This window comes from Lactuca saligna, chromosome 4 (assembly GCF_052625555.1).
Source record: "Lactuca saligna cultivar CGN05327 chromosome 4, ASM5262555v1, whole genome shotgun sequence".
In the NCBI taxonomy this organism is placed as follows: domain Eukaryota; kingdom Viridiplantae; phylum Streptophyta; class Magnoliopsida; order Asterales; family Asteraceae; genus Lactuca; species Lactuca saligna.
This window is the reverse complement of record NC_136420.1, coordinates 64,939,249-64,959,997: the sequence shown is the minus strand read 5'-3', so window position 1 is coordinate 64,959,997 and position 20,749 is coordinate 64,939,249. Positions and strand designations below refer to the sequence as shown.

Genomic DNA, 20,749 nt, shown 5'->3' with positions numbered 1-20,749 from the left:
TGATTGTTATGCAATGGAACAAATAACTTGACATGATGCCTTGGTGAGGATGACAACTTTTTTTGCGTAGTCTTATTTAGTACCTTTAGATATGATACCATTTGGACATATTAGGTTTTCATCATACTGTTTTTGTAAACTTTAAATTTTGATGGGCTTGTTTTGACATAAAAGAAACATTGGTGATGTTTTTGAAATATTCATAATAAGTCTTCCGCAAACGTAATTTGTTTAAAATATTAAAAAAATTGGGTGAAAAATCATGATGTTAAAAGTTGGTATTAGAGTCATGTTGTGAGCGAACTGAATACAGAGGCTGGTGTTATACTGGTGTTCAGACTCACAGTGTAGATTGGTTCAGCTAGGTTGCTTTGGACTCTTAGGGGGAGGATTGTGCTTAGAGTTATATGTTATTTGTTATATGCCATTAGGACTCTTATTTCTTTTCAAAATGTGAACATCCACTCTTCTAAGAATAGGATGGTTCGTTGTTGTTTGCTCACAATTATTTGACCAGTTTTGCTACGCTTGAGTTTTGGAAGCGGTTATATGCGGATAGTTATGGAGGATGGTTGTCATGTGATGTAAGTAATATAATTATTTGCTTATTACATACTATGCTTTTAATAATAATACTTACTTTACTGTAAAAAAAAATAATTGGTAGCACATCATGAAGTAGATCTCATTGTTGCTAGAGCGTAGAGAGGGTGATGCTCAATGGACGGTTGTGTCGTCAGCTTTCAACACTAATACATGTGACTAGAGTGACATGGTTGACGGATCCATTTACCCAACTTGGGCAGAATGTGATACGGTATAATTTTGTTTGGATTACATTACCTGAGTATTTATATACTAATTAATTATTTCTAACCTTTTTGTAGCTTTACATCCCAATAACCATAACACAAGCTCATTGCTTTTGGGGTTCTTTGGATTTGGAGACATTCAAAATGACTATATACGATAGTCATTGGAAGGTCGGCTACTGTTCGGAAAATGAGGATTGATTTATAGGTCTGAGATCCCGCATCCACAAATTGTTAGTGGAAGTCAATTGCTAGGGTATCGAATCAACTGATTCAATTTCACTTGAGAGCTTCAAGGTGACCCTCGAAAAGGCCCCAGATGTACCGCAACAGATTGACAGCAGAGTGGATTGTGGGGTGTTTTTGTATTGGTTCTTAAAAGCGTTGATCACCGGGAAATCGAAGTCTATAGAGGGTAAAACCACCAGTCCTATGGCTATGGGTTATAGAAACGACTAGCAGGGATATTTTGGGATACAATAACAAAGATAATTTGAAAATCGTATTTGTAGTATGACCTACAGACATATCATTTGCTTAGTTTATGTATTAATTAATTGCTTGTTCATTTTAATTGCATTTTATATTTTATAAAACCAAAAATGTATACATTTTAAGAAAGCAAAACTTATACATTTTATAAAAGCAAAACATACATGCAAAAAAGGTCAAATCTATTCCAAAACCATAGTCCGTAATCGTACTCCGGAATTCAAAGACATCTCCGGAACAACGTGTTCCGAAGAATGTGGTTATTTTACCAAAAAAAAAAATTATGGTCATTTTTGTCAAAAAGATTTTTTATAAAAGTTTAGATTACTCAAATTTCCAAGAAATTAACATGTCAAAATCCAAAATAGATTGGACCTACTTAAGTTGACCATCAACATTTTTATCTTACTTTTTAGATTACATATCTAATTAATATATTAGAAATGTTTCAAAACTATTAGTAGAATGATGATCTAATTTTTTGTACATATTTCTAAACTCACAATAAACTCATTGTGAACGATGGCTAAAATGAAAACTATCAGGTTGGATCTCCATGGAAACATCCTCATCATCTTCATCCACGACTGTGATTTCATCAAATTCTCCATCGAACCCCAGTGATAAGGAACCACCAATGATAGTTGAAGACTTGAGTGAAGTCTTGTATCTTTGAGCTATGTTTGCCTTTGCTTTCTTTTTCCATCTTTGGAGTCCTCGTATCACTTCCTGTGGGAAAACATGAGCTTTCCTCATTGATGTTCCCATCTAAAAAACAAAAGAAAACCAATAAAATCTTAGTAGTGTTTCAAAAAGAGACAATCTTGATCAACCACACTATCATTTTTACCTGAGTAACCAATGCATAAAGTGGCAACGTTACATACCCACAAAGCAACTCAACCACAACCCCACTACCAATATGTATGACAATTCCCGAAGTTTCTCGATGGAAGCATGACTTCAGTCCAAATTTATGCTGTTTATATAAATCAAATATATAAGCTCCACGTTTTACTTCTATGGATCATATAATTAAGTTTCCTTTTTTTATTTACTATAAATTGGCAACAAGATCTCTTTTTAAGATAAAAGTTGACAACCAGGGGAAATAAAGGAAATTAAAAAACTTGTGACATAAAGATTATATGATGTTATAACAAAAGTTGACTACGATGCTTACCCAAGTCCAAACAAAGAATGCCAATTGAAAAGAATTCTGCATAGACAAAATAATATTAGCTTCACATGTAGTTTGATAAAGGGAAGTTTGAGTATTATGTTCTAAAAGTAAAGTTTACCTGAACTAAAGCGAAGTGAATAAGATGGAGAAGTAGTTTTGGAGTTTTAAACCAGAAGAAGTTATTACTTGGCTTAATCACTAAAGTTCCTTTAACAACAAGGGATTTATCATTTGTATCCAAGCACAACTTTGTTACAATGCCTTGTAGTTTTGTCCCAACCACCAACAATACCTGCAAATCCATATCCTATCATATTTCAAGATGAATTTGACCTCAAAAGTCAATTTAGTTTTTGTTTTTTTTTTCAAGTTTCCGTACCACTAAAGGCATCAAAGGAATCCAATAAGAGTATTTAAATTCTGCATCAACAAAAGGACAAGTTAGTAATTTCTTATTCTAGTTCTTGTGTTCGAAGAACTTTCTAGATTGGATATCGATCTTACCATCAGCACTCAAGAAAATGAATAGCATTGAGAAAGCCCAAATCCAAGGGCTGCAAAAACAAGATAAAAACAATAAGATTATCTCTAGGACATGACATGACATGACATCACCTTACTGAACTAGAACGGACTGGACAAGTTTTTTAGAGCTATTTTTTATCATGTGGATGTGAAGGGTATTCACGTCTTTTACACAGATGAGAGATTAAGACCGAGTCTCTATCCTACTTTTTTGCACGGGATAAAAGAATAATGCAATTTTGTGCCATTAACTTTGGTCCCACTTCTCAATCTATTGACTTTTTCAAATTTAATTCAGTACAACATGTTTTGTCATGTCATGTCATGGATTAAAGATGATCTTAGGTTTAGTTTATGTACCTTACTCCTACAACTACGCCAAAATCTTTTTCTAATGCTTTTCGCAAGTACTTCTGGAAATCAAAAGTGGTTTCTTCATCAAAATGAGCCTACATGGGAAGAACAATGGGAAAAGAAAGATATAAATTTGGTTGTTTGTTATTTACTTATGTTGGATAAATATTATATTCTACATTCGGTTGTGCAATACCATAATGAATCCATGTCGAAGGATGAAATAATCCACTTTGGAGACAGATCCATAGAACTGTCGAAGAAAACTAGCCTGAAAATATAAATAAAATGGGTGATAGTTTTTTAGTGTAGATTCTTATAAATTTTAGTTCTTTTTTCTGTTGTTTTTTCAAAAAAATAAATAAATAAATAAAATCGGTTGTTTGCAAATATATATGGGAAACCTTTTACTTTTATAAAACTTACCGGCAAACGAAACAACCTGAGTCCGCTCCAAAACCTTAGATGTCGCTTTCCAAATGATGTTTGATGAACAAATTGGAACCTTCGTGGATCTAGATAGGAAAAGGAAATATTTTCATTTACCCAAATCCCTTTTTTTTCTTTTCTTTTTGTTGTTCTTTTATAGCAAAATTTTCATTTTGTAAATCCAAATTTAGCATGTCCTAACATGATACCTTTTTATCCTTTTCATTTGATAAAACTTGCACCAAAAAGGTGATATTAAGACTAGCTCATTAGACCTCAAAGTCAATATATTTTGTATCTTGAAACTAGATTACCAAGAAACTAGGAATATTTGCTTACTAAAGATTAAGTATTAACTATGAAATAAAGACGATTTAATACCGTTTGAATATTTGTACTCCAATGTTCTAGTTATTTCCTCCCAAGCCTCCCAATTTCTCATCTGAATGAGTGAACACACGTCAAATTTTGGTCAAAAAAATGCATGAAATGAAGTCAACCCATGTTTAAAGAACTTCAATTACAACTTCCCTTCCTCTTTTCAATACTATTTTTTAACAACGATATGTGAAATGACTGTTATGTCCTTAACAAGGAAAAGGGGAGTAGAGGTACCTTGAGCATACCAAGACTGAATGTTAAGATGCTAGAAATGACATGGGAGATTGCAAGAATCGATATTAAGAACTGAAGTTGTTGTACTCCATTTCTTGAAATCAAAGATATCTTCCCCTATAAATCATTCGCATTTCTATTAGAAACTAATTAATATACCAAAGAAAAAACCGTTTATGATTTTATAGAATCAAACCTGATCTGCACATTTCGCTGCCTCTTCGGCATCAAATTCATGATCTTCACAAGGTAGAAAGTTTTTTCCAGCGCTCTTTGGGATACAGATATTAGCGACAGACTCCTCACACACAATCAGCAACAACGATAAGAACCCTAATCTCATCATCTCTGCAAGTTTTCGCCAAATTAAACTAAAGTTCCCATCTTTTTTCATCTTTTAGCTTTGATCATGGTGATCGCAATTCTGTTCTGATCAAATTACATTACCTGATTTAATCCGATCAAGTGCTTTGATCAAAGGTTTCCTTCGTTTCTTGTTGAAGTACTGGTTCAGTTTACACAGTATCGGTCCATGTTCGTCTTTTGACTTTGAAAATAGAGATGTATGCATATGAGTATATTGATTACCTTTGCTAATAGATGGAGAACATGTTCGATGAGAATTGAAACTGCGATTAAACTGAAAGTGACAGTAGCGACTGCCCATGTTGGTGTTACTTCAAGCGTTCTGTTTTCATCTTCTGCCATCTTTTCTTTGTCTATCACTCGGGTTTTTTTGGGTGTCTGGAAGTTTTGATCCGCACTTTTACATGGAATAATGCGAATGATTTTGGAATTTCGTCATGAATGATATTGAAATGAAAGCAATGGTCAAAAGGTGTCAAAGTTGACTCAAAATTGAATTATGCTTCTACAGGTGTTTTTGAAGGAGGGCTCTCTGGAATTAATATGATGTCTTTTATGGAAACAAGTTGGCAATTCCAGTTTGATAGTATTTGTATCAAGAATTCCAGAACAATTATATTTTCCTTTATCTTTTTTTTAACAGCAAAAACATTTGGGAACTTTTTTTTTATCAATCCACTTGATAAAATTATGTTTTTCCATTTATACCCTTTGGAAACCACCGGTCAACTTAACTAATTAACTTGTTTTTCTCAAGATCATAGTTATGATTTTTATACGCTTGGATTAGGAAATCCACAAGACCACAACCATGATTTTGGATTTTGGATTTTGGTTTTTCAACATGATTCTTATTTGGTTTTCTTTTTTACTTTTCTTTTTATGTATTTGTTTTATTTTAATTCTGATTATATATATATATATATATATATATATATATATATATATATATATATATATATATATATATAATTAACAAAATTATTTACAATGTTGAAGCAAAAATTACATAAAAAATCATATAAATGTGATACCGACTCCATACGGATTTATTATTATCACAACTGGTTAAAGATTTTCATTAATTGTCATGTCATACGCTAATAAAAAAAATAAATTTTATTATTGGTGTAACATACCTTGGTATCACGGTAAAAAAAAATATCGATCGTGAACCGCGATATTAAAATAATAGTTCTCACAATACAATAGTGGCATTAAATAAGCATTCACCCTACCCAGGTGATTTTTACAACAAAAATATTCAAACTAATATATATTAAAAAAAAACTGCTTAAAATGGTTTTTTGTTTTAGGTTTATGATTTTGAGTTTTCATTGATATGTTATTTCCTTTTGGAAATTGAATCTTCAAATTCTTTCAAGAAATCCAGATCAATAACCAAAAATATAGAATTCAAAATATTTAAAGATGGGGAGGTGTTTTTTTTTTTTTTATGTTGGATTTTGTAGATAGTATTTTTAAATATACATCAAGTTATAAAATCATCGAAATATAAAATATTCTTCATGTAGCCACAAAGAAAGAAACATAATCACATTTATATCAAATTGTCGTATGAGCTACAAAATTCAAAATTAGTTTTGTAATCCTAAGTTGATATTAACAACATTCACCGAACTCACCAAACATTGATATACATTGATAAGATAACTAGACTAAATAAAAAAGATACAATAGTTATCATATTAAGAGTTATTTCTAATAATCTTTCTAGTTTACATGTGGATATAGCATGATTAACTCTCGATTATGAGAGCCACATAAATTCTTATATATATTCTTTATTTCTCTTCGGGTCTTATGATTGTACGCAAACCAAAAAAATAATTTACTTATATCTACCATAAGTTTATTTCAACATATATTTAGTAGTATAATGCTCTCGCTACATTAGGAATATTTTTTGTTGGAATACTTTAATAATACTGATCGAGTATACATACTCTTTAGGGAAGAAAACCCAAACAAACGATGTACCCAAATTATGCTATTGCCAATAGTGGTCAACGTCAAGAAAACAAACATTCTAGTCTCTCTTATTTGTCTTGTTTAAGAAATCTCAAAACATTTGAATTATATGTTAATTCAAGTTTAAGGAACGATGAAAATTCTAAACATAACTTTTCAAATCAAAATACAAACTTTTAGCAGCCCTTTTGCTTTTAGGCTGCAATTCCTACCTCAACATTCCTATTACTCATAACTTCTCTACACCTACCTACCCATACAAAAAAACCTTTTCTAAAACTCAACCACATTACCAATACCAGCCATTGAAAATGCTCCCCAAGCTTCTGTTTGTTCATGGTGTCTTTTTGAATTCACTTGTTCCTCATCATCTACAAGAAGAGAACCTTTCTTAACGTAACTTGTTGCAGGTTGAGTCAAACCTTCGGTCAATGAAAAACCAAAGAGTCTACAACTATCTTTACACTTTGAAACCGATTCTTGTTGCCTGATTTCTGATGGAGCATGTTGGTTATGGCTATTATGGTGCCCGAAATATGGCCCGGGGAAATTGGGTGCCTTTAAATTATGGGGAATGTCTATAGGATTTGAGAAAGGATATTGAGGGATTGCATTTTTGTAAGGTGAAATGGGAGAGTGCCCGTATTGTGGTTTCAAAAATATTTCTTGACCTTGCAAGACCTCGTTGAATTGGAACGGGTTACTATAGCCTATGCCAATGAGGTTGTTAAGATTGTTCCTTAATGAGGATATATGATTATAACCGAAAATTTCTTGACCTTGCAAGACCTTTTGAAATCTCATAGATTTCTCAAAGTCCGATGCTCCTTTTGCAACATCTGTAAGAAATGAGGAATAGGTTAACATTTTTCACATTTTCAGCAAATTGGTTATTCTTCTTGCAATCCCTAGATGTTTGATAGTTGCTGATTGAGTTAGATCTGATTGGGTCAACACCTGAAGGCCTGGCGCAAGTGTGAATCTGACCGAGTAAGAGGCATTTGACCGAGACAGATTTATATGTGTGATATCAAACAATCTGAATCTGACAGAATCAAAACCGGGCTTTTACAGACGCAATAAAAGACATATCAAACATACCCTAAGAAGCATCACGTGGGATGTAGATCAAGTATGCAACAACACATAAGAGCTCAATTCACATTGAAATTGAAACTCTTAATCACTCAGACTGGAACTTTTGACCATTTCTACAAGTATACAAGAGGGACTTGAGGGCCCACTTGAGACTCCAAACCAATACATCACCACAAAACCAACTACGCTAAACCCTATTTTTTGCATTTTCTTAGATAAAAGAATAAAGAAATGATTCTCATACCTTCGGGCACGTGAAAAATGGGCGGAAAACCAGTCTTTATCCTTTTGGCCATGGGTGACAAATTACTCTCGGCTCCGGAAACCAAGTTACACCGCTCAATCTCCCATGGAGAAACTCTGTTTTGCCTTGTTGTAGCTTCCACACCATCCCACCTCACCTGAAAATATATCAAGACAAATAAATAAATAAATAAATAAATAAAACCCATCGGAAAAGCAAGAAAATGAAGATGATCATCAAAATTAAAGACCCACCATTAGACACTTCCATTTCGATCCAGGCCACTTGACAGGATCCACATCGCTAATCCCAGTTATCATCCCTGTACTTTTTCTCTCCCCTGCATCTTCTGTTTCAAAGCGAAGATTAAATCTCATTCCAGGCGAGAATTTGTTGGGAAGAACACTCTGCAGAAACCGATGATATGGTAGAATGAATTCTGATACGCCACCCCTGGAAGAAGCGGTTGGGTTGTAGGAGACATTGAAGACAGTTCTCTGAGATATGGAGTTGACGACGGTGGTGAAATCGTTTAATTGGTGGCGGTAGGTCGCCGGAAAACAAGGTGCGGTTTTTATTTGTGCAGATCGCCGGATACCCAACCTGAGTACCCCATCATCACCCCTGAGAAAAAGAACAGCGTCTCCACATACAAGCTTCTTCTTGTTCACAAAAGCACTCCAACCGGTGGTTAGCAGATGCCGCCGTGGTTGGCCTGTAAAAGTCACCGGAAAATAATAAGTTAATAACTATCATAAAACGAAGGTATAAAAGATTCCGATTATACCTCGATAGATATGGCGGAACTTCCATTCGGTTCCATGGAGATCTTTAGCTACAAGCTCTTGTGAGGGTCTTTGTTGTTTATAATCCTGTAGGATTAATGGTTTATCAGATGCGAACATGATGATAATGATTAATGCCGCCATTTTAGGAAGAAAACTGTAGAAGAAATACCAGAGGAGGGAAGCAATCTTCTGCAGCCCGACGTGGGACAGAGAATCCGCCATGGGTGCTGGTATCGGAAGCAGTGAGAGTTTTGCAGAACATGTGTGGTGTTGATGGTTTTTCATCGAGACCTCCGTTGTCGTCTTCTTCAACCTCTGTTTCACCCCATTTCTTCTCCAGCTGTGAGATTCAAGTCATTCAACCCTAGTCAAGATTCAAGAACCAGAAGATATCGTTTTATGGAGGTAAATCGAAAGGAAACCTGACCTGAACATCGGGAATCAGTGAAACTTGAGCATACACATCGTCGGATCCTAATTCGGCCTGATTCAAAAAAGTTAACAGATGAATGAGTATAACCTGTAAATCTGTGACCTTAATCGGTTTATTTTTTCAGGAAAAGTAAATAAGAAACCCTAATCGTATAGCTTACGTGAAGATTAACGTCGGTGACACGGCAAAAAACGTGGGGAGGGAGATGGACACCGGAGATGGCCGGAGAATCATAGATGCGTAGTTGTTCTAGGTGACCTTGTGGGAAGTAAACGACGGCGTTCCCTTTCTTCGGCAACGAAATTAAAGGTCCAGCACACGCGTGCCACAACTCCAAACTACAGAGCACCGGAGAAGACGACAACAGAGACAACTCCGACGCCGGAGATGCATACGAATCCGACGAGGATGGAGAATCAAGAACCAACGACCCCGGAACCTCGTCAGTATCGTCGTTAATGGTGTTCAGATCAATTAAGCCACACATCATCACAGAATCCAAACCCAAATCAACACTAAAATCAAACCTCCTAATTCGACCAATCACAAACACTATTTCATCAACATTATGAGCACAAAAAGACGCTATAAGTTATAACCCCCACCCACTGGTAAAAACTTCTCTCTTTCTCTCTCTCTATCAGTCTGAAAAAAGTAGAGCTTTTTCAGAGAAATGGTGAGTGTAGAGGAGTACGACTGAAAGAGTAGCTTTTTTCATCAAAAATCAGCTGTTGAAACTTCCAAAAGAAGGTGGTGGTGGTGTATGTATAATTTAATTGTAGATGATGCATACATAAATGTTTAGGATGGATGAAAACGAAGGAGCTGTAAAGCAGTTGGTTAGTATAAAGAGAGAGTGGGGAAAATCTGCAGAGGGAACAGGTGGCGGTGCTGACAGGCCGGGGGTAAAGAAAGCGAAAGATGAGAGCCCCCCTGTAATTGCGGGAGTGAGAAACAATGGTGGCGTGTCCCCTGTTTATTCAACAAATCTATCTTCCTTCTTATCTTTCTATATTATATAATAATAATAATAATAATAATAATAATAATAGTCGAACACTATTCGTTTATTTATTTGAATACCAAAATATATAAACACTACTTGTTATTATATGTAGGTACTGTTTCATTTCGTATATGTTAATCCAGCATGTGAATGTAATGGAACCTTAAGAAATTAATAAAAATTAGTTTCTTTGTTATAAATGAATGAAATGATGATTTTTTCATAAGGAATATGATTTCTTTTCCTTATGCAAGAGAATCTTAAAGGGATAATAATTTGAAAGGGTAACGAACTTTCGATTTTTGTCACATTTAGTCACTAAATTTTTTTTCGTTATCTATTTGTCATTGAACTATTGAAACTGTTCACATTTTACCCTTATGACCGACTGTTACCGGTCATAAGGGTAAAATGTGAACAGTTTCAATAGTTTAGTGACAAATAGATAACAAAAAAAAATTAGTGACTAAATGTGAACAAAAACGAAAGTTCGTTTCCCTCTAAAAAGTTCAATGACTAAATGTGAACAAACTTCTCATTCCTATTGTATTATGTTTTAGCAAAATTATTTATTTTTGTTTAATTGTAGCAACATTTGTTGATGAAGAAATCTATGAAATAAAAAAACAAAATGTAACATCCGGATTTCCAGGTATCATAATTTAAGTATTTTTCTTTTGAGTTAAGAAGAGAGACTCGACGAGTTGACGCCTCAACTCGTCGAGTAAGGTCGCGACTGATGACTCAGATTAATGAATGGACTCGACGAGTCGGTGAGGCGACTCGACGAGTCTACGTTGTTGGCAGAAACCCTAAATCTCTGGGCCCGAGCCATATTTAAAGGCACTTATGGCCTTCAATTGCGACTACCTTTCCCATAAGTGAGAACCCTAGCGAGCTTGAGTGTGTAGAGTGAGAGGAAGAGCTATCTTGAGCTTTTTGGTGTGATAGATCTGGACCCTTCTAGGTCTAGAGAACCGAGAATATGAAGCTTTAGTAGAGTAAACCTTGGGGTTCGAAGTTAAGGAAAAATAACCTTAACCAACAATGTGATGAAATAAAATGATGAGAGATAGGTGATGATAGAAAGACGATGATAATTAGGTAAATAGATGATGATGAATATGTGATGTAGGATGAAAGGAGATACCATAACCTTAACCAGCAATGTAGCGATGTAGTAATCTACCAGAGTATAGATGCCGACCACGAACTATTCTAGACAACCTAGTAGAAACACCAGCAGGCCCATAACCTGTAGGTGATGAATTACGATTTCAGGCGATGTTGTAACTACGTATTCATGCGATGATACTCTAACCCCTTACTATGAATTACGAGTTCAGACGATGTTGTAACTACATATTCATGGGATGTCACAAATTTCGCATGCCAAACCAATGGTCATAATTCACATCAGTGAGAATGGTTCATTTTTTTGTAAAACCAAAATCAAATTGGAAATTTTGATTTTTTATTTTGGAAAATGTCAAACCATTGGTTTTTTATTTCGGTTTTGGTTTTTTGTTTTTTTTAAATATATTTTCAGGGTTTTTTTCTTCATAGATTTCTCCATCAACAAATGTTGCTACAATTTAACAAAAATAAATAATTTGGTAAAACATAATACAAGAGGAAGTTTGTTCACATTTAGTCATTGAACTTTTTAGAGGGAAACGAACTTTCGATTTTGTTCATATTTAGTCACTAAACTTTTTTTTCGTTATCTATTTGCCATTGAACTATTGAAACTGTTCACATTTTACCCCTATGACCGGCAACAGCCGGTCATAAGGGTAAAATGTAAACAGTTTCAATAGTTCAATGGCAAATAGATAACGAAAAAAAGTTTAGTGACTAAATGTGACAAAAATCGAAAGTTCGTTACCCTTTCAAGTCATTATCCCAATCTTAAATGGTTAATCTTCTTGAAAACAAAAAAGTTTTCTTTGTCATATTATTTTTTCATTATTTTTTATTCACAACAAAATTTATCAAATAGTTTTCTTAATGGCTAATTTTGTTCGAAAGTAATTTTCTTTAAAATTAATTAATTTATCAGTTGTCTATGTAATTTGTTCGAAAGTAATTTTTTAATGTAAAAATTTATCAAATAGTTTTTTTGGGCCTCTCGGATCCGCTCCAACAGTGGAGTCACTACTATCATCCGCATGCAGATGTCTCGGATCGGCGTTACCTTACGGCTAAGCGCGTCGGCCACCACATTGGCCTTCCCCGGGTGGTAAAGGATCTCACAATCATAATCATTCACCACATCTAACCACCAACGCTGCCTCATGTTCAGATTCGACTTATCCATAAGGTACCTCAAACTCTTATGGTCCGTGTAAATGGTATATCGGACCCCATAGAGGTAGTGTCGCAAAATCTTGAGGGCGAAGACGACCGCCCCCAACTCCAAATCATGCGTCGGGTAGTTCGCCTCGTGGGGCTTCAACTACCTGGAGGCGTAGGCGATAACATGCCCTCTTTGCATCAATACTGCGCCCAAACCCGAAAGAGGCGCGTCGCAATACACAACAAAATCCTCTACGTCCTCTGGGAGGGCTAAGATCGGCGCCTCGCACAATCTCTGCCTCAGAGTCTCGAACGATGCCTGCTGCTCAGGCCCCGAACGAAAGACTACGGCCTTCTTCGTTAGCCAATTCAAGGGTACGACTATCTTGGAGAAATTCTGGATGAACCTCCGATAGTAGCCGGCTAATCCCAGGTTACTTCGAATCTTAGATGGAGACTTCTGAACCTCCCATCTCATCACGGGCTCCACCTTAGCTGGGTCGACCAGAATACTGTTCTAGTTGACAAGGTGTCCAAGAAACTGCACCTCGCGCAACCAGAGTTCACACTTGGAGAACTTGGCGTACAAGCTCTCCCTCCTCAGAGTATCCAAAACCTCTCGCAAATACTCCTCATGTTGCTCCTGCGTCTTGGAGTAAACCAAGATATCATCAATAAAAACTAGCCACGGACCGATCCAGCATCTGTCTACATATGCCGTTCATGAGGTCCATGAACGCGGCAGGGGCATTAGTGAGCCCGAAGGGCATCACCACGAACTCGTAGTGGCCATAGCGAGTCCGAAAAGCAGTCTTTTGTATATCCTCATCTCTGACCCTCATTTTATGGTAGCTTGACCGCAAGTCAATCTTGGAAAACCAAGATGATCCCTGAAGTTGGTCGAACAAATCATCTATCCTCGAAAGTGGATAACGGTTCTCCATCGTTACCTTGTTCAGCTCCCGGTAATCTATGCACATGCGATGCGACCCGTCCTTCTTCTTGACAAACAGGATCAGGGCTCCACAAGGGGAACTATTCGGCTTAATAAATCCCTTGTCTAGCAGCTCCTACAGCTACTGCATCTCAGGAGGAGCCAACCGATATGGTGCCTTGGCTATCGGAGCCACACCAGGGACTAGGTCGATCCTGAACTCCACCTGTCACTCCAGAGGTATCCCAGGAAGCTCCTCTGGGAACACATCTGCGTAGTCTCGCACTACTGGAACATCGCTCATTGTCGCCTTACCCGCCTCTCGGGTATCCATAACATAGGCGACATACCCAGCACAGCCCCGTTGTAGGTAGCGCCAAGCCCTCGCTGCTGAACACAATGTGGGTCCACGATGTGGCCTCTCGTCGTGGATCACCGACTCTCCCCCACTTGGGGTCCTGACTCGCACTAACTGTTGCGCGCAGTCTATCACCTCCCCATTGGGGCTCAACCAATCCATGCCTATAATCACCTTATTCCCACGCAACAGAATGGGACCAAGTCCACCAGGTAGCGCTCCTCGAATAGCCTCAGAACAAAATTTCTGAAAACTGATGATGCTCGCACCGATCGGTCATCGGTAAGGCTGTCAAATCGGGCAGTCGTGTCGTGTTTTTGTCTGACATGACACGACACGACAATGTTTTGTATAACACGAACACGACACGGCACGATGTCGTGGTTTTTTTTCATTAACACGAAAACAAACCAATTAAAACACGACAACACGACATGACACGAAAAAGATAATATTACATAACTATTAGTGTATTTCATTCATACTTAAAGATATATAACATGATAAAAACGAAAAACACGAAAAACCTGAAAACCACATGCTTAATCGTGTCGATTTATGAACACGAACACGAACACGACACGACATCTTGTTTTTTAATCTTGACACGAACACAAACTCAAATTTTGATTTCGTCTCAATTTCGTTTCGTTTCGTGTATTTTTGTCATGTAGTGTCATAATTTGAAACCCCTAGTCATCGGCAATCTCAACCTCTAAAGGGCAATCCAACATACCCGAAGACTCAGGGAACCTCTTGCTAAGTGCAAGAGAAACAAAAAATAGAGTGGCACCTGAATCGAACAACAGCTGCACTGGGATATGGTTCATATAGAACGATCCTAAACATGTATACACATAACACATCAATATCATAAGCATCAAATAATAAAAACTAGAGAGAATGAATCATACCCGTCACCACAACAGGTGCGGCGTGTGCCTCCTCGGTAGTCAACTGGAAGGCCCAACTCCTCATCATTGAAGCCTCTGTCTCGCCCTGTCGGCCATCTGTAATCCGCAGGGTCGTTGGGGTTGTCGCCTTCATCGGCATTGTTGCTGTCAACTGGGGGAAATTGGCCCTTTTATGGCTCCTCTGGTTGCAGTGGAAACACAACAAACTCTCATGTCTTAATAGGGGGTGCAGGGGCGATACAATCCCTACTGAAGTGTCCCATCTTGCCACACTTGTAGCAACCCGACAATCCCAACCTGCAAGTTCCCTCATGTGGCCTGCCGCATTTCCTGCAGCGGCCTTGTCCCGACTGGCCCTTCGGCCTAGTGTCCACTCCTTTGGGCTTCTTCTCCGAAGCCCCAGTCATATGTCCCTCCTCAGTCTTCCTCTTACGGATATGCTCCAAATCAATCTCTCTCTCTCTCTCTCTCTCTCTCTCTCTCTCTCTCTTTCTCCCTTGCCCTGGCAATCATGGAGTCCATGATAGGATAAGCTGAAAAACTGACATGCTCCCAAATACCGGCTCGCAGCAGGTCATGATAGCGGGCCCTCCTCATATCCTCATCTCCCGCATACTGAGGCACCAATAAATTCCTATCTTGGAACTTGGCGGTGATATCTGTTACTGTCTCAGTCGTCTGCCTCATATCAAGAAACTTCTCGGGCCAAATGCTGAAGCTCCACCGTGGTTGTGAACTCAGCCCTGAACCGGGTCACAAAATCTGGCCATGTCATAGCCTTAACATTCGAGGATCCCAGAGGTTCGCCAACCGACTCCCACCAATCCATGGCCCTGTCCCTCAAGCATCCCGCTGCATATCGCACCTTCGACCCTTCGGGGCAGAAGATAGTCAACTATGCAGACTCAATGTCTGCATTCCATCATCTGGCAGCAATGGGGTCATTCGCCCCATGGAAATCCGACGCACCACTGCTCCTGAAGTCCTTGGAGGACAGTCTGTGTGATCCTGATTGGCTGGTCGCCATGTCACTCCTGAACGCCCTGAGGCGGTCCTCCATCAGATCTACTATCCCTTCCATGATCGACCCAAAGATAACCGGGGTCGCATCAAGGATGCCTCTAGTGATCTCTGATGCAATAAACTCACGTAGCCCCTCGTCCACTGGCTCAGAACCTGAACCTGAACCTGATCCGTCTCCTGAACTGCGAACTGTTGGTCTAGAACGTAGTACCACCATTCTGTAAACACATAATGACAACTGTCAGAAATACTGATATATCTAGAGCGATCACATCTACCACAAGTTCCCTGGTCTTGTCCCATCCTTCCTCGATTCAAGTACGGATCCTATGATTTTAGTAGTATGGGCCCATACTACCTTCCACATCTATTCGTACTTTCCTCAAGAACTGTCTTGACCCCACTAAGTCCCTTCTACTACTAATGTTCTCTGCTGTTCTCAGCCTAAGCTCACCCCTAAGGGAAATCTTCAACTCCAAACCAGTCCTCAGCTGCTGAAGGCCCCTTCGTAATTCTAGTTAGCTATCACCTGAATACTATCACATGCAGTGAGGCTCGGATAATCTTTCGAGTAAGGGACTCATCCCTACAATGGTTAAGACTAAAACGAGAGCTACACAATAGGGTCAAATCCAATACTCTAAGATTATTCAACCCTGATTGCATGTGAATTTGACGTATTCACCTAATGGCTAACTCCCATTACTTAGAGTCCCACAAATCACAAAGCAAACAACATTCAGACAAGAAGGGCACAAACTCAATCAATTCTATTCACATAACAAAATCTGTACTAGCATGCGATATAAGCTTGTGTCATCCCCAAAATCTCGGCCAGAAAAGACCGATTTTCATTTATGCTTTTAAAATAATTTCAGAGTAAATCCTTTTTATTTGAAAGAGTTGCGGAATTTGTTCCCAAAAACAAAACATGATAAAACAATGTTTACCAAATCATTTCATAAAAGAAATGTATTTTCATTATATAATCAAAACTCGGGGTGTCATGTTCCGATACAGACCAATAAGCATAAACGATAACATTACAAGTCATTCAACAAATATATACATATACAGACTTGTAAACAAAACAACTTGATGGTTCATCCATCTTACGCCCTTGCGCCACTTCTTGTAATACAAATAAAACTGAGTGGGTCAGGCTTGGGAGCCTGGTGAGCATATAGGGTTTTCAACCCACAATAAATAATTAAATTTATTATTATTAACCAACAATAACCCAATTACTCATTCCCGTTATTCTCACTTTATGTCCCTAAAATAACTAACACAAGGGACCTAGTCTAAGAATATTTCATGGGGGTGACAACACATGCTTCGAGGGTTTCCCGACAATATATGTCAAATAAGGCAACCATGAGGGGGATGGAATACAGTGAATGAACACCCAAGTTCATTAACACCTACAGGTTATGAGCCTGCTAGCGTTCCACTGGACTGTCTAGAAAAGTCTGTGGTCGTCATCTAAATTCCGCTAGATGACTGGATCAAAACAACATCGAGGCCTCTCATCTGTTTATTACACACCAACTATCTACCCATGTTCTACCCAACATATTAGTAGATAAAACATACATTTTTATACATAGTTTCAAAACCTGTATAGCATGCTCAATCAATACATTTCCACATAACAGATGAGGCACACACACATAACACGTATTTCATATAGAAATAATCAGATCTGTAAGATAGAAGAAAGTGAATATACATTCACACACATAACAACAAAATATACACATAACACGTATCTCGTATAAAATACTTCATAATTATGCGTTAGAAGAAAGCAACAACACATTCACCCATATAAACAACAATATACTTAATACACCCAAATCATACTTGTATTATTATCGTGTTTATGAAAGGTAGTATACACTCACTTGATCAGAAGATGATCGGACAGCATTACGACTTGCAAAAGTAGTAATCCTCAGCAGATCTGGAAGATCTCTACAAAAATCGAACTTCTCGCGGGTAGAGCTTTGGCTCGGAAACCGTACTTCTCGGGATCTTCGGGATCTTGGGACTTGCTTTAGGACTCGGGAATATTACTAGGGCTTCGGGGTTGCTTCGGGGGTTAAAATGCAGAGCTTCGACACGAAATGGAGGAGAAATGAGCAAATAAGCCCGGACCCCTCGCATCCTATTTATAGGAGGCTGAGGCCTCGCAGTACGCGGGGCGGACTGCTCCGAATTCGTCACTGCATGCGTCATCCGAAGTCCTTGAGTGCGAGTGTCGACATTCTACGCTGTATGCGGGGCGTACCTCGGATGAGTCCGATGACTCGTCTTCGGATAATACCGAATTTAATAATTAAATTTAATTAATAATTATTTAATAAACTTCGAAAATTCATATCTTCTTCGTACGAACTCCGTTTTCGACGTTCATTATATCCACGCGAAGGTGAGACTACGCTCTACAACTTTCTTTTAGACTCCGTCGGCTAATTTTGATTTTATTTTTATTATTTATTTTTAATAGGCCGGGACAGAAAAATTCGTTATAGATTCATAACTTCTTCGTTTAACGTCCGTTCTCGCTTAACTTTTTATCGCTTCGATACTAACAACGAGATCTTCGATTCTCGTTTAGATCACTAAGGCTAAATATCGCTCTAACGTAAATTTCACTTTTTACGTCATTTAGCGGTTCCAGTTCTGTCGCGAAACTTCGACAGGTCATAACTTCTTCGTTATAACTCGGATTTCGGCATTCTTTATATCTTCGGAAACCTTGTTTCAACTTCTACAACATTATCTAAAGATATCAAATTTATTTTACACTTAAATTTTGATGCTTATTTTTATTCTTAATTAATCAAACCACATAATTAAGCAATTAAGCACAAAACACATTATACTCAAATAATACACTTCTATTATTTCAAAACGGGTTACAAATGTTAACCTAGACTATTACATTGCTAAAAATGGCAAGCCTAGAAACACAGGCGTTACAATTCTCTCCACCTTAGAATGATTCTGTCCCCGAAATCACATATCAACAAACAAATGCGGATAGCGACCCATCATGTCACTCTCCGTCTCCCAGGTGAGATTCAGCCCATTCGTGTGTTTCCATCGGACAAGCACTAACTCGACCATCTTGCGTCGCAACTTCTTAGTCTTTCGGTCAACAATTGCCTCTGGTTCTTCAATCAACCTTTTGTTCTCATCGATTCTCAACTCCGAAAGTGGAATCATGTCGGGAACTTCCCCAGTGAACTTTCGTAAATAACACACATGAAAAGTGTTATGAATTCCATTCAGTTCTTCTGGTAGTTCGAGCTTGTAAGCTTGGTTCTCAATCCTCTGAAGAACTTTAAACGGTCCAATAAACCTTGGACTTAATTTTCCCCTTTTTCCAAATCTTATAAGTCCCTTCCACGGCGAGACTTTAAGCAAAACCGAATCCCCAACTTCAAAAGTCATCGGTCTTCGCTTTTTGTTAGCATAGCTCTTTTGACGATCCTGAGCCGCTAACATTCTTTCCCTAATTATTTTCAACTTTTCAGCAGTTTGATGAACCAACTCCGGTCCCATAAACTGCTTTTCCCTAGCCTCAAGCCAACAAGACGGCGTACGACACTTTTGTCCATACAAAGCTTGGTAAGGTGTCATCTTAATGCTTGAGTGAAAACTATTGTTATAGGAAAATTCTACCAATGGTAAATGTTCATCCCAATTACCTAGGAATTCCAAGGTACATGCTCTCAGCATATCTTCAACTGTTTATATCGTTCTTTCACTCTGACCATCAGTCTGCGGATGGTAAGCTGTACTTAAACATAACTTGGTACCCATTTCCTCTTGTAGACTTTTCCAAAACCTTGAGGTGAAACGACTATCACGATCCGACACAATTGTTAGCGGAACACCGTGAAGTCTCACAATTTCCTTCACATAAGAATTCGCAAGCTTTTCCATAGACCATTTCTCCCTGGCTGCTATGAAATGCGCACTCTTAGTGAATCGATCGACGACCACCCAAATCATGTCGTGACCATTCTTTGTTCTGGGCAGTTTAGTGACAAAATCCGTAGCAATGTCTTCCCACTTACCCATAGGCACATGCAATGGTTCTAAACTCCCGTACGGTTTCTGATGTTGTGTCTTGACTCTTGCACAAGTCACACACTTAGCCACATACTTTGCAACACCAAGCTTCATCGTCGGCCACAAGTAGTAGGGTTTCAGGTCCCTACACATTTTAGTACTACCGGGATGAATCGAGTACATGGTTTTGTGAGCTTCTTCCATTAGAAGATCTCTGATTCCTCCTATCTTAGGTATCCAAATCCGATCTTGGAACACCTTCAGTCCATGACTGTTTACACCGAACACCAACGTTTTGCCTAAACGTTCCTCCTTTCGGTCATTCTTCTTAGAAGCTTCCTCTTGAGCTTTCTTTATACTTTCCACAATGGTCGAGACAACTTCAATTCTCAACGCTCTTGGCCTTTTCCTTTCAAGATTGACTTTCCGACTGAGAGCATCAGCAACAACATTAGCTTTACCGGGATGGTAAAGTATCTCACAGTCGTAGTCCTTGAGTAATTCCAGCCAGCGTCGTTGCCTCATATTCAATTCCTTCTGATTAAAGAGATATTGGAGACTCTTATGATCAGTGAAAAGTTTGCACTTCGTGCCATAGAGGTAATGCCTCCATATCTTCAGAGCGAAACTACCGCTGCCAACTCCAAATCATGAGTCGGGTAGTTCTTTTCATGCTCCTTCAGCTGTCGAGACGCATATGCTATCACCTTTTCTCTTTGGGTTAAAACACAACCCAATCCAATACCAGACGTATCGCTATAAATAGCGAAGTCTTCGACTCCATCGGGTAGAGAAAGTA

The 20,749-nt window shown here is 38.2% G+C and overlaps 2 protein-coding genes across 3 annotated transcripts; both read right to left on the bottom strand.

Moving 5' to 3' along the window:
• Positions 1–1,659: 1,659 nt before the first annotated feature.
• On the bottom strand, positions 1,660–5,339 carry LOC145042043 (MLO-like protein 12). Of its 2 annotated transcripts, XM_078990396.1 has the most exons (14): positions 4,999–5,339; positions 4,858–4,915; positions 4,607–4,758; positions 4,411–4,527; positions 4,177–4,237; positions 3,793–3,881; positions 3,563–3,637; positions 3,373–3,461; positions 2,992–3,041; positions 2,867–2,907; positions 2,606–2,779; positions 2,488–2,523; positions 2,155–2,283; positions 1,660–2,072 (listed from the first exon to the last, which is right to left on the bottom strand). In XM_078990396.1, the coding sequence occupies exons 1-14, from the start codon at positions 5,116–5,118 to the stop codon at positions 1,815–1,817; spliced, it is 1,449 nt and encodes a 482-aa protein (XP_078846522.1). In that variant the 5' UTR covers positions 5,119–5,339; the 3' UTR covers positions 1,660–1,814. The 2 variants fall into 2 exon arrangements, with proteins under 2 accessions (XP_078846522.1, XP_078846521.1); XM_078990395.1 differs by having other exon boundaries at positions 4,858–5,339.
• Positions 5,340–6,890: 1,551 nt separating this feature from the next.
• Positions 6,891–10,307, bottom strand: LOC145042042 (auxin response factor 3-like). Its single transcript, XM_078990394.1, has 7 exons — positions 9,492–10,307; positions 9,326–9,382; positions 9,068–9,238; positions 8,898–8,982; positions 8,365–8,825; positions 8,111–8,267; positions 6,891–7,607 (listed from the first exon to the last, which is right to left on the bottom strand). The coding sequence occupies exons 1-7, from the start codon at positions 9,819–9,821 to the stop codon at positions 7,042–7,044; spliced, it is 1,827 nt and encodes a 608-aa protein (XP_078846520.1). The 5' UTR covers positions 9,822–10,307; the 3' UTR covers positions 6,891–7,041.
• Between the last annotated feature and the right edge of the window lie 10,442 nt (positions 10,308–20,749).

Excerpts from the sequence above, each read along its gene's own strand:
- LOC145042043 (XM_078990395.1), bottom strand. The coding sequence starts at position 5,077 with ATGGGCAGTCGCTACTGTCACTTTCAGTTTAATCGCAGTTTCAATTCT. Across the intron at positions 4,528-4,606 it reads CAGCGAAATGTGCAGATCAG|GGGAAGATATCTTTGATTTC; the intron begins GTTTGATTCTAT and ends AATGATTTATAG. Across the intron at positions 2,780-2,866 it reads TTCCTTTGATGCCTTTAGTG|GTATTGTTGGTGGTTGGGAC; the intron begins GTACGGAAACTT and ends ATGGATTTGCAG.
- LOC145042042 (XM_078990394.1), bottom strand. The coding sequence starts at position 9,821 with ATGATGTGTGGCTTAATTGATCTGAACACCATTAACGACGATACTGAC. Across the intron at positions 9,383-9,491 it reads TCACCGACGTTAATCTTCAC|GCCGAATTAGGATCCGACGA; the intron begins GTAAGCTATACG and ends TTTTTGAATCAG. Across the intron at positions 7,608-8,110 it reads CATTTTTCACGTGCCCGAAG|ATGTTGCAAAAGGAGCATCG; the intron begins GTATGAGAATCA and ends CATTTCTTACAG.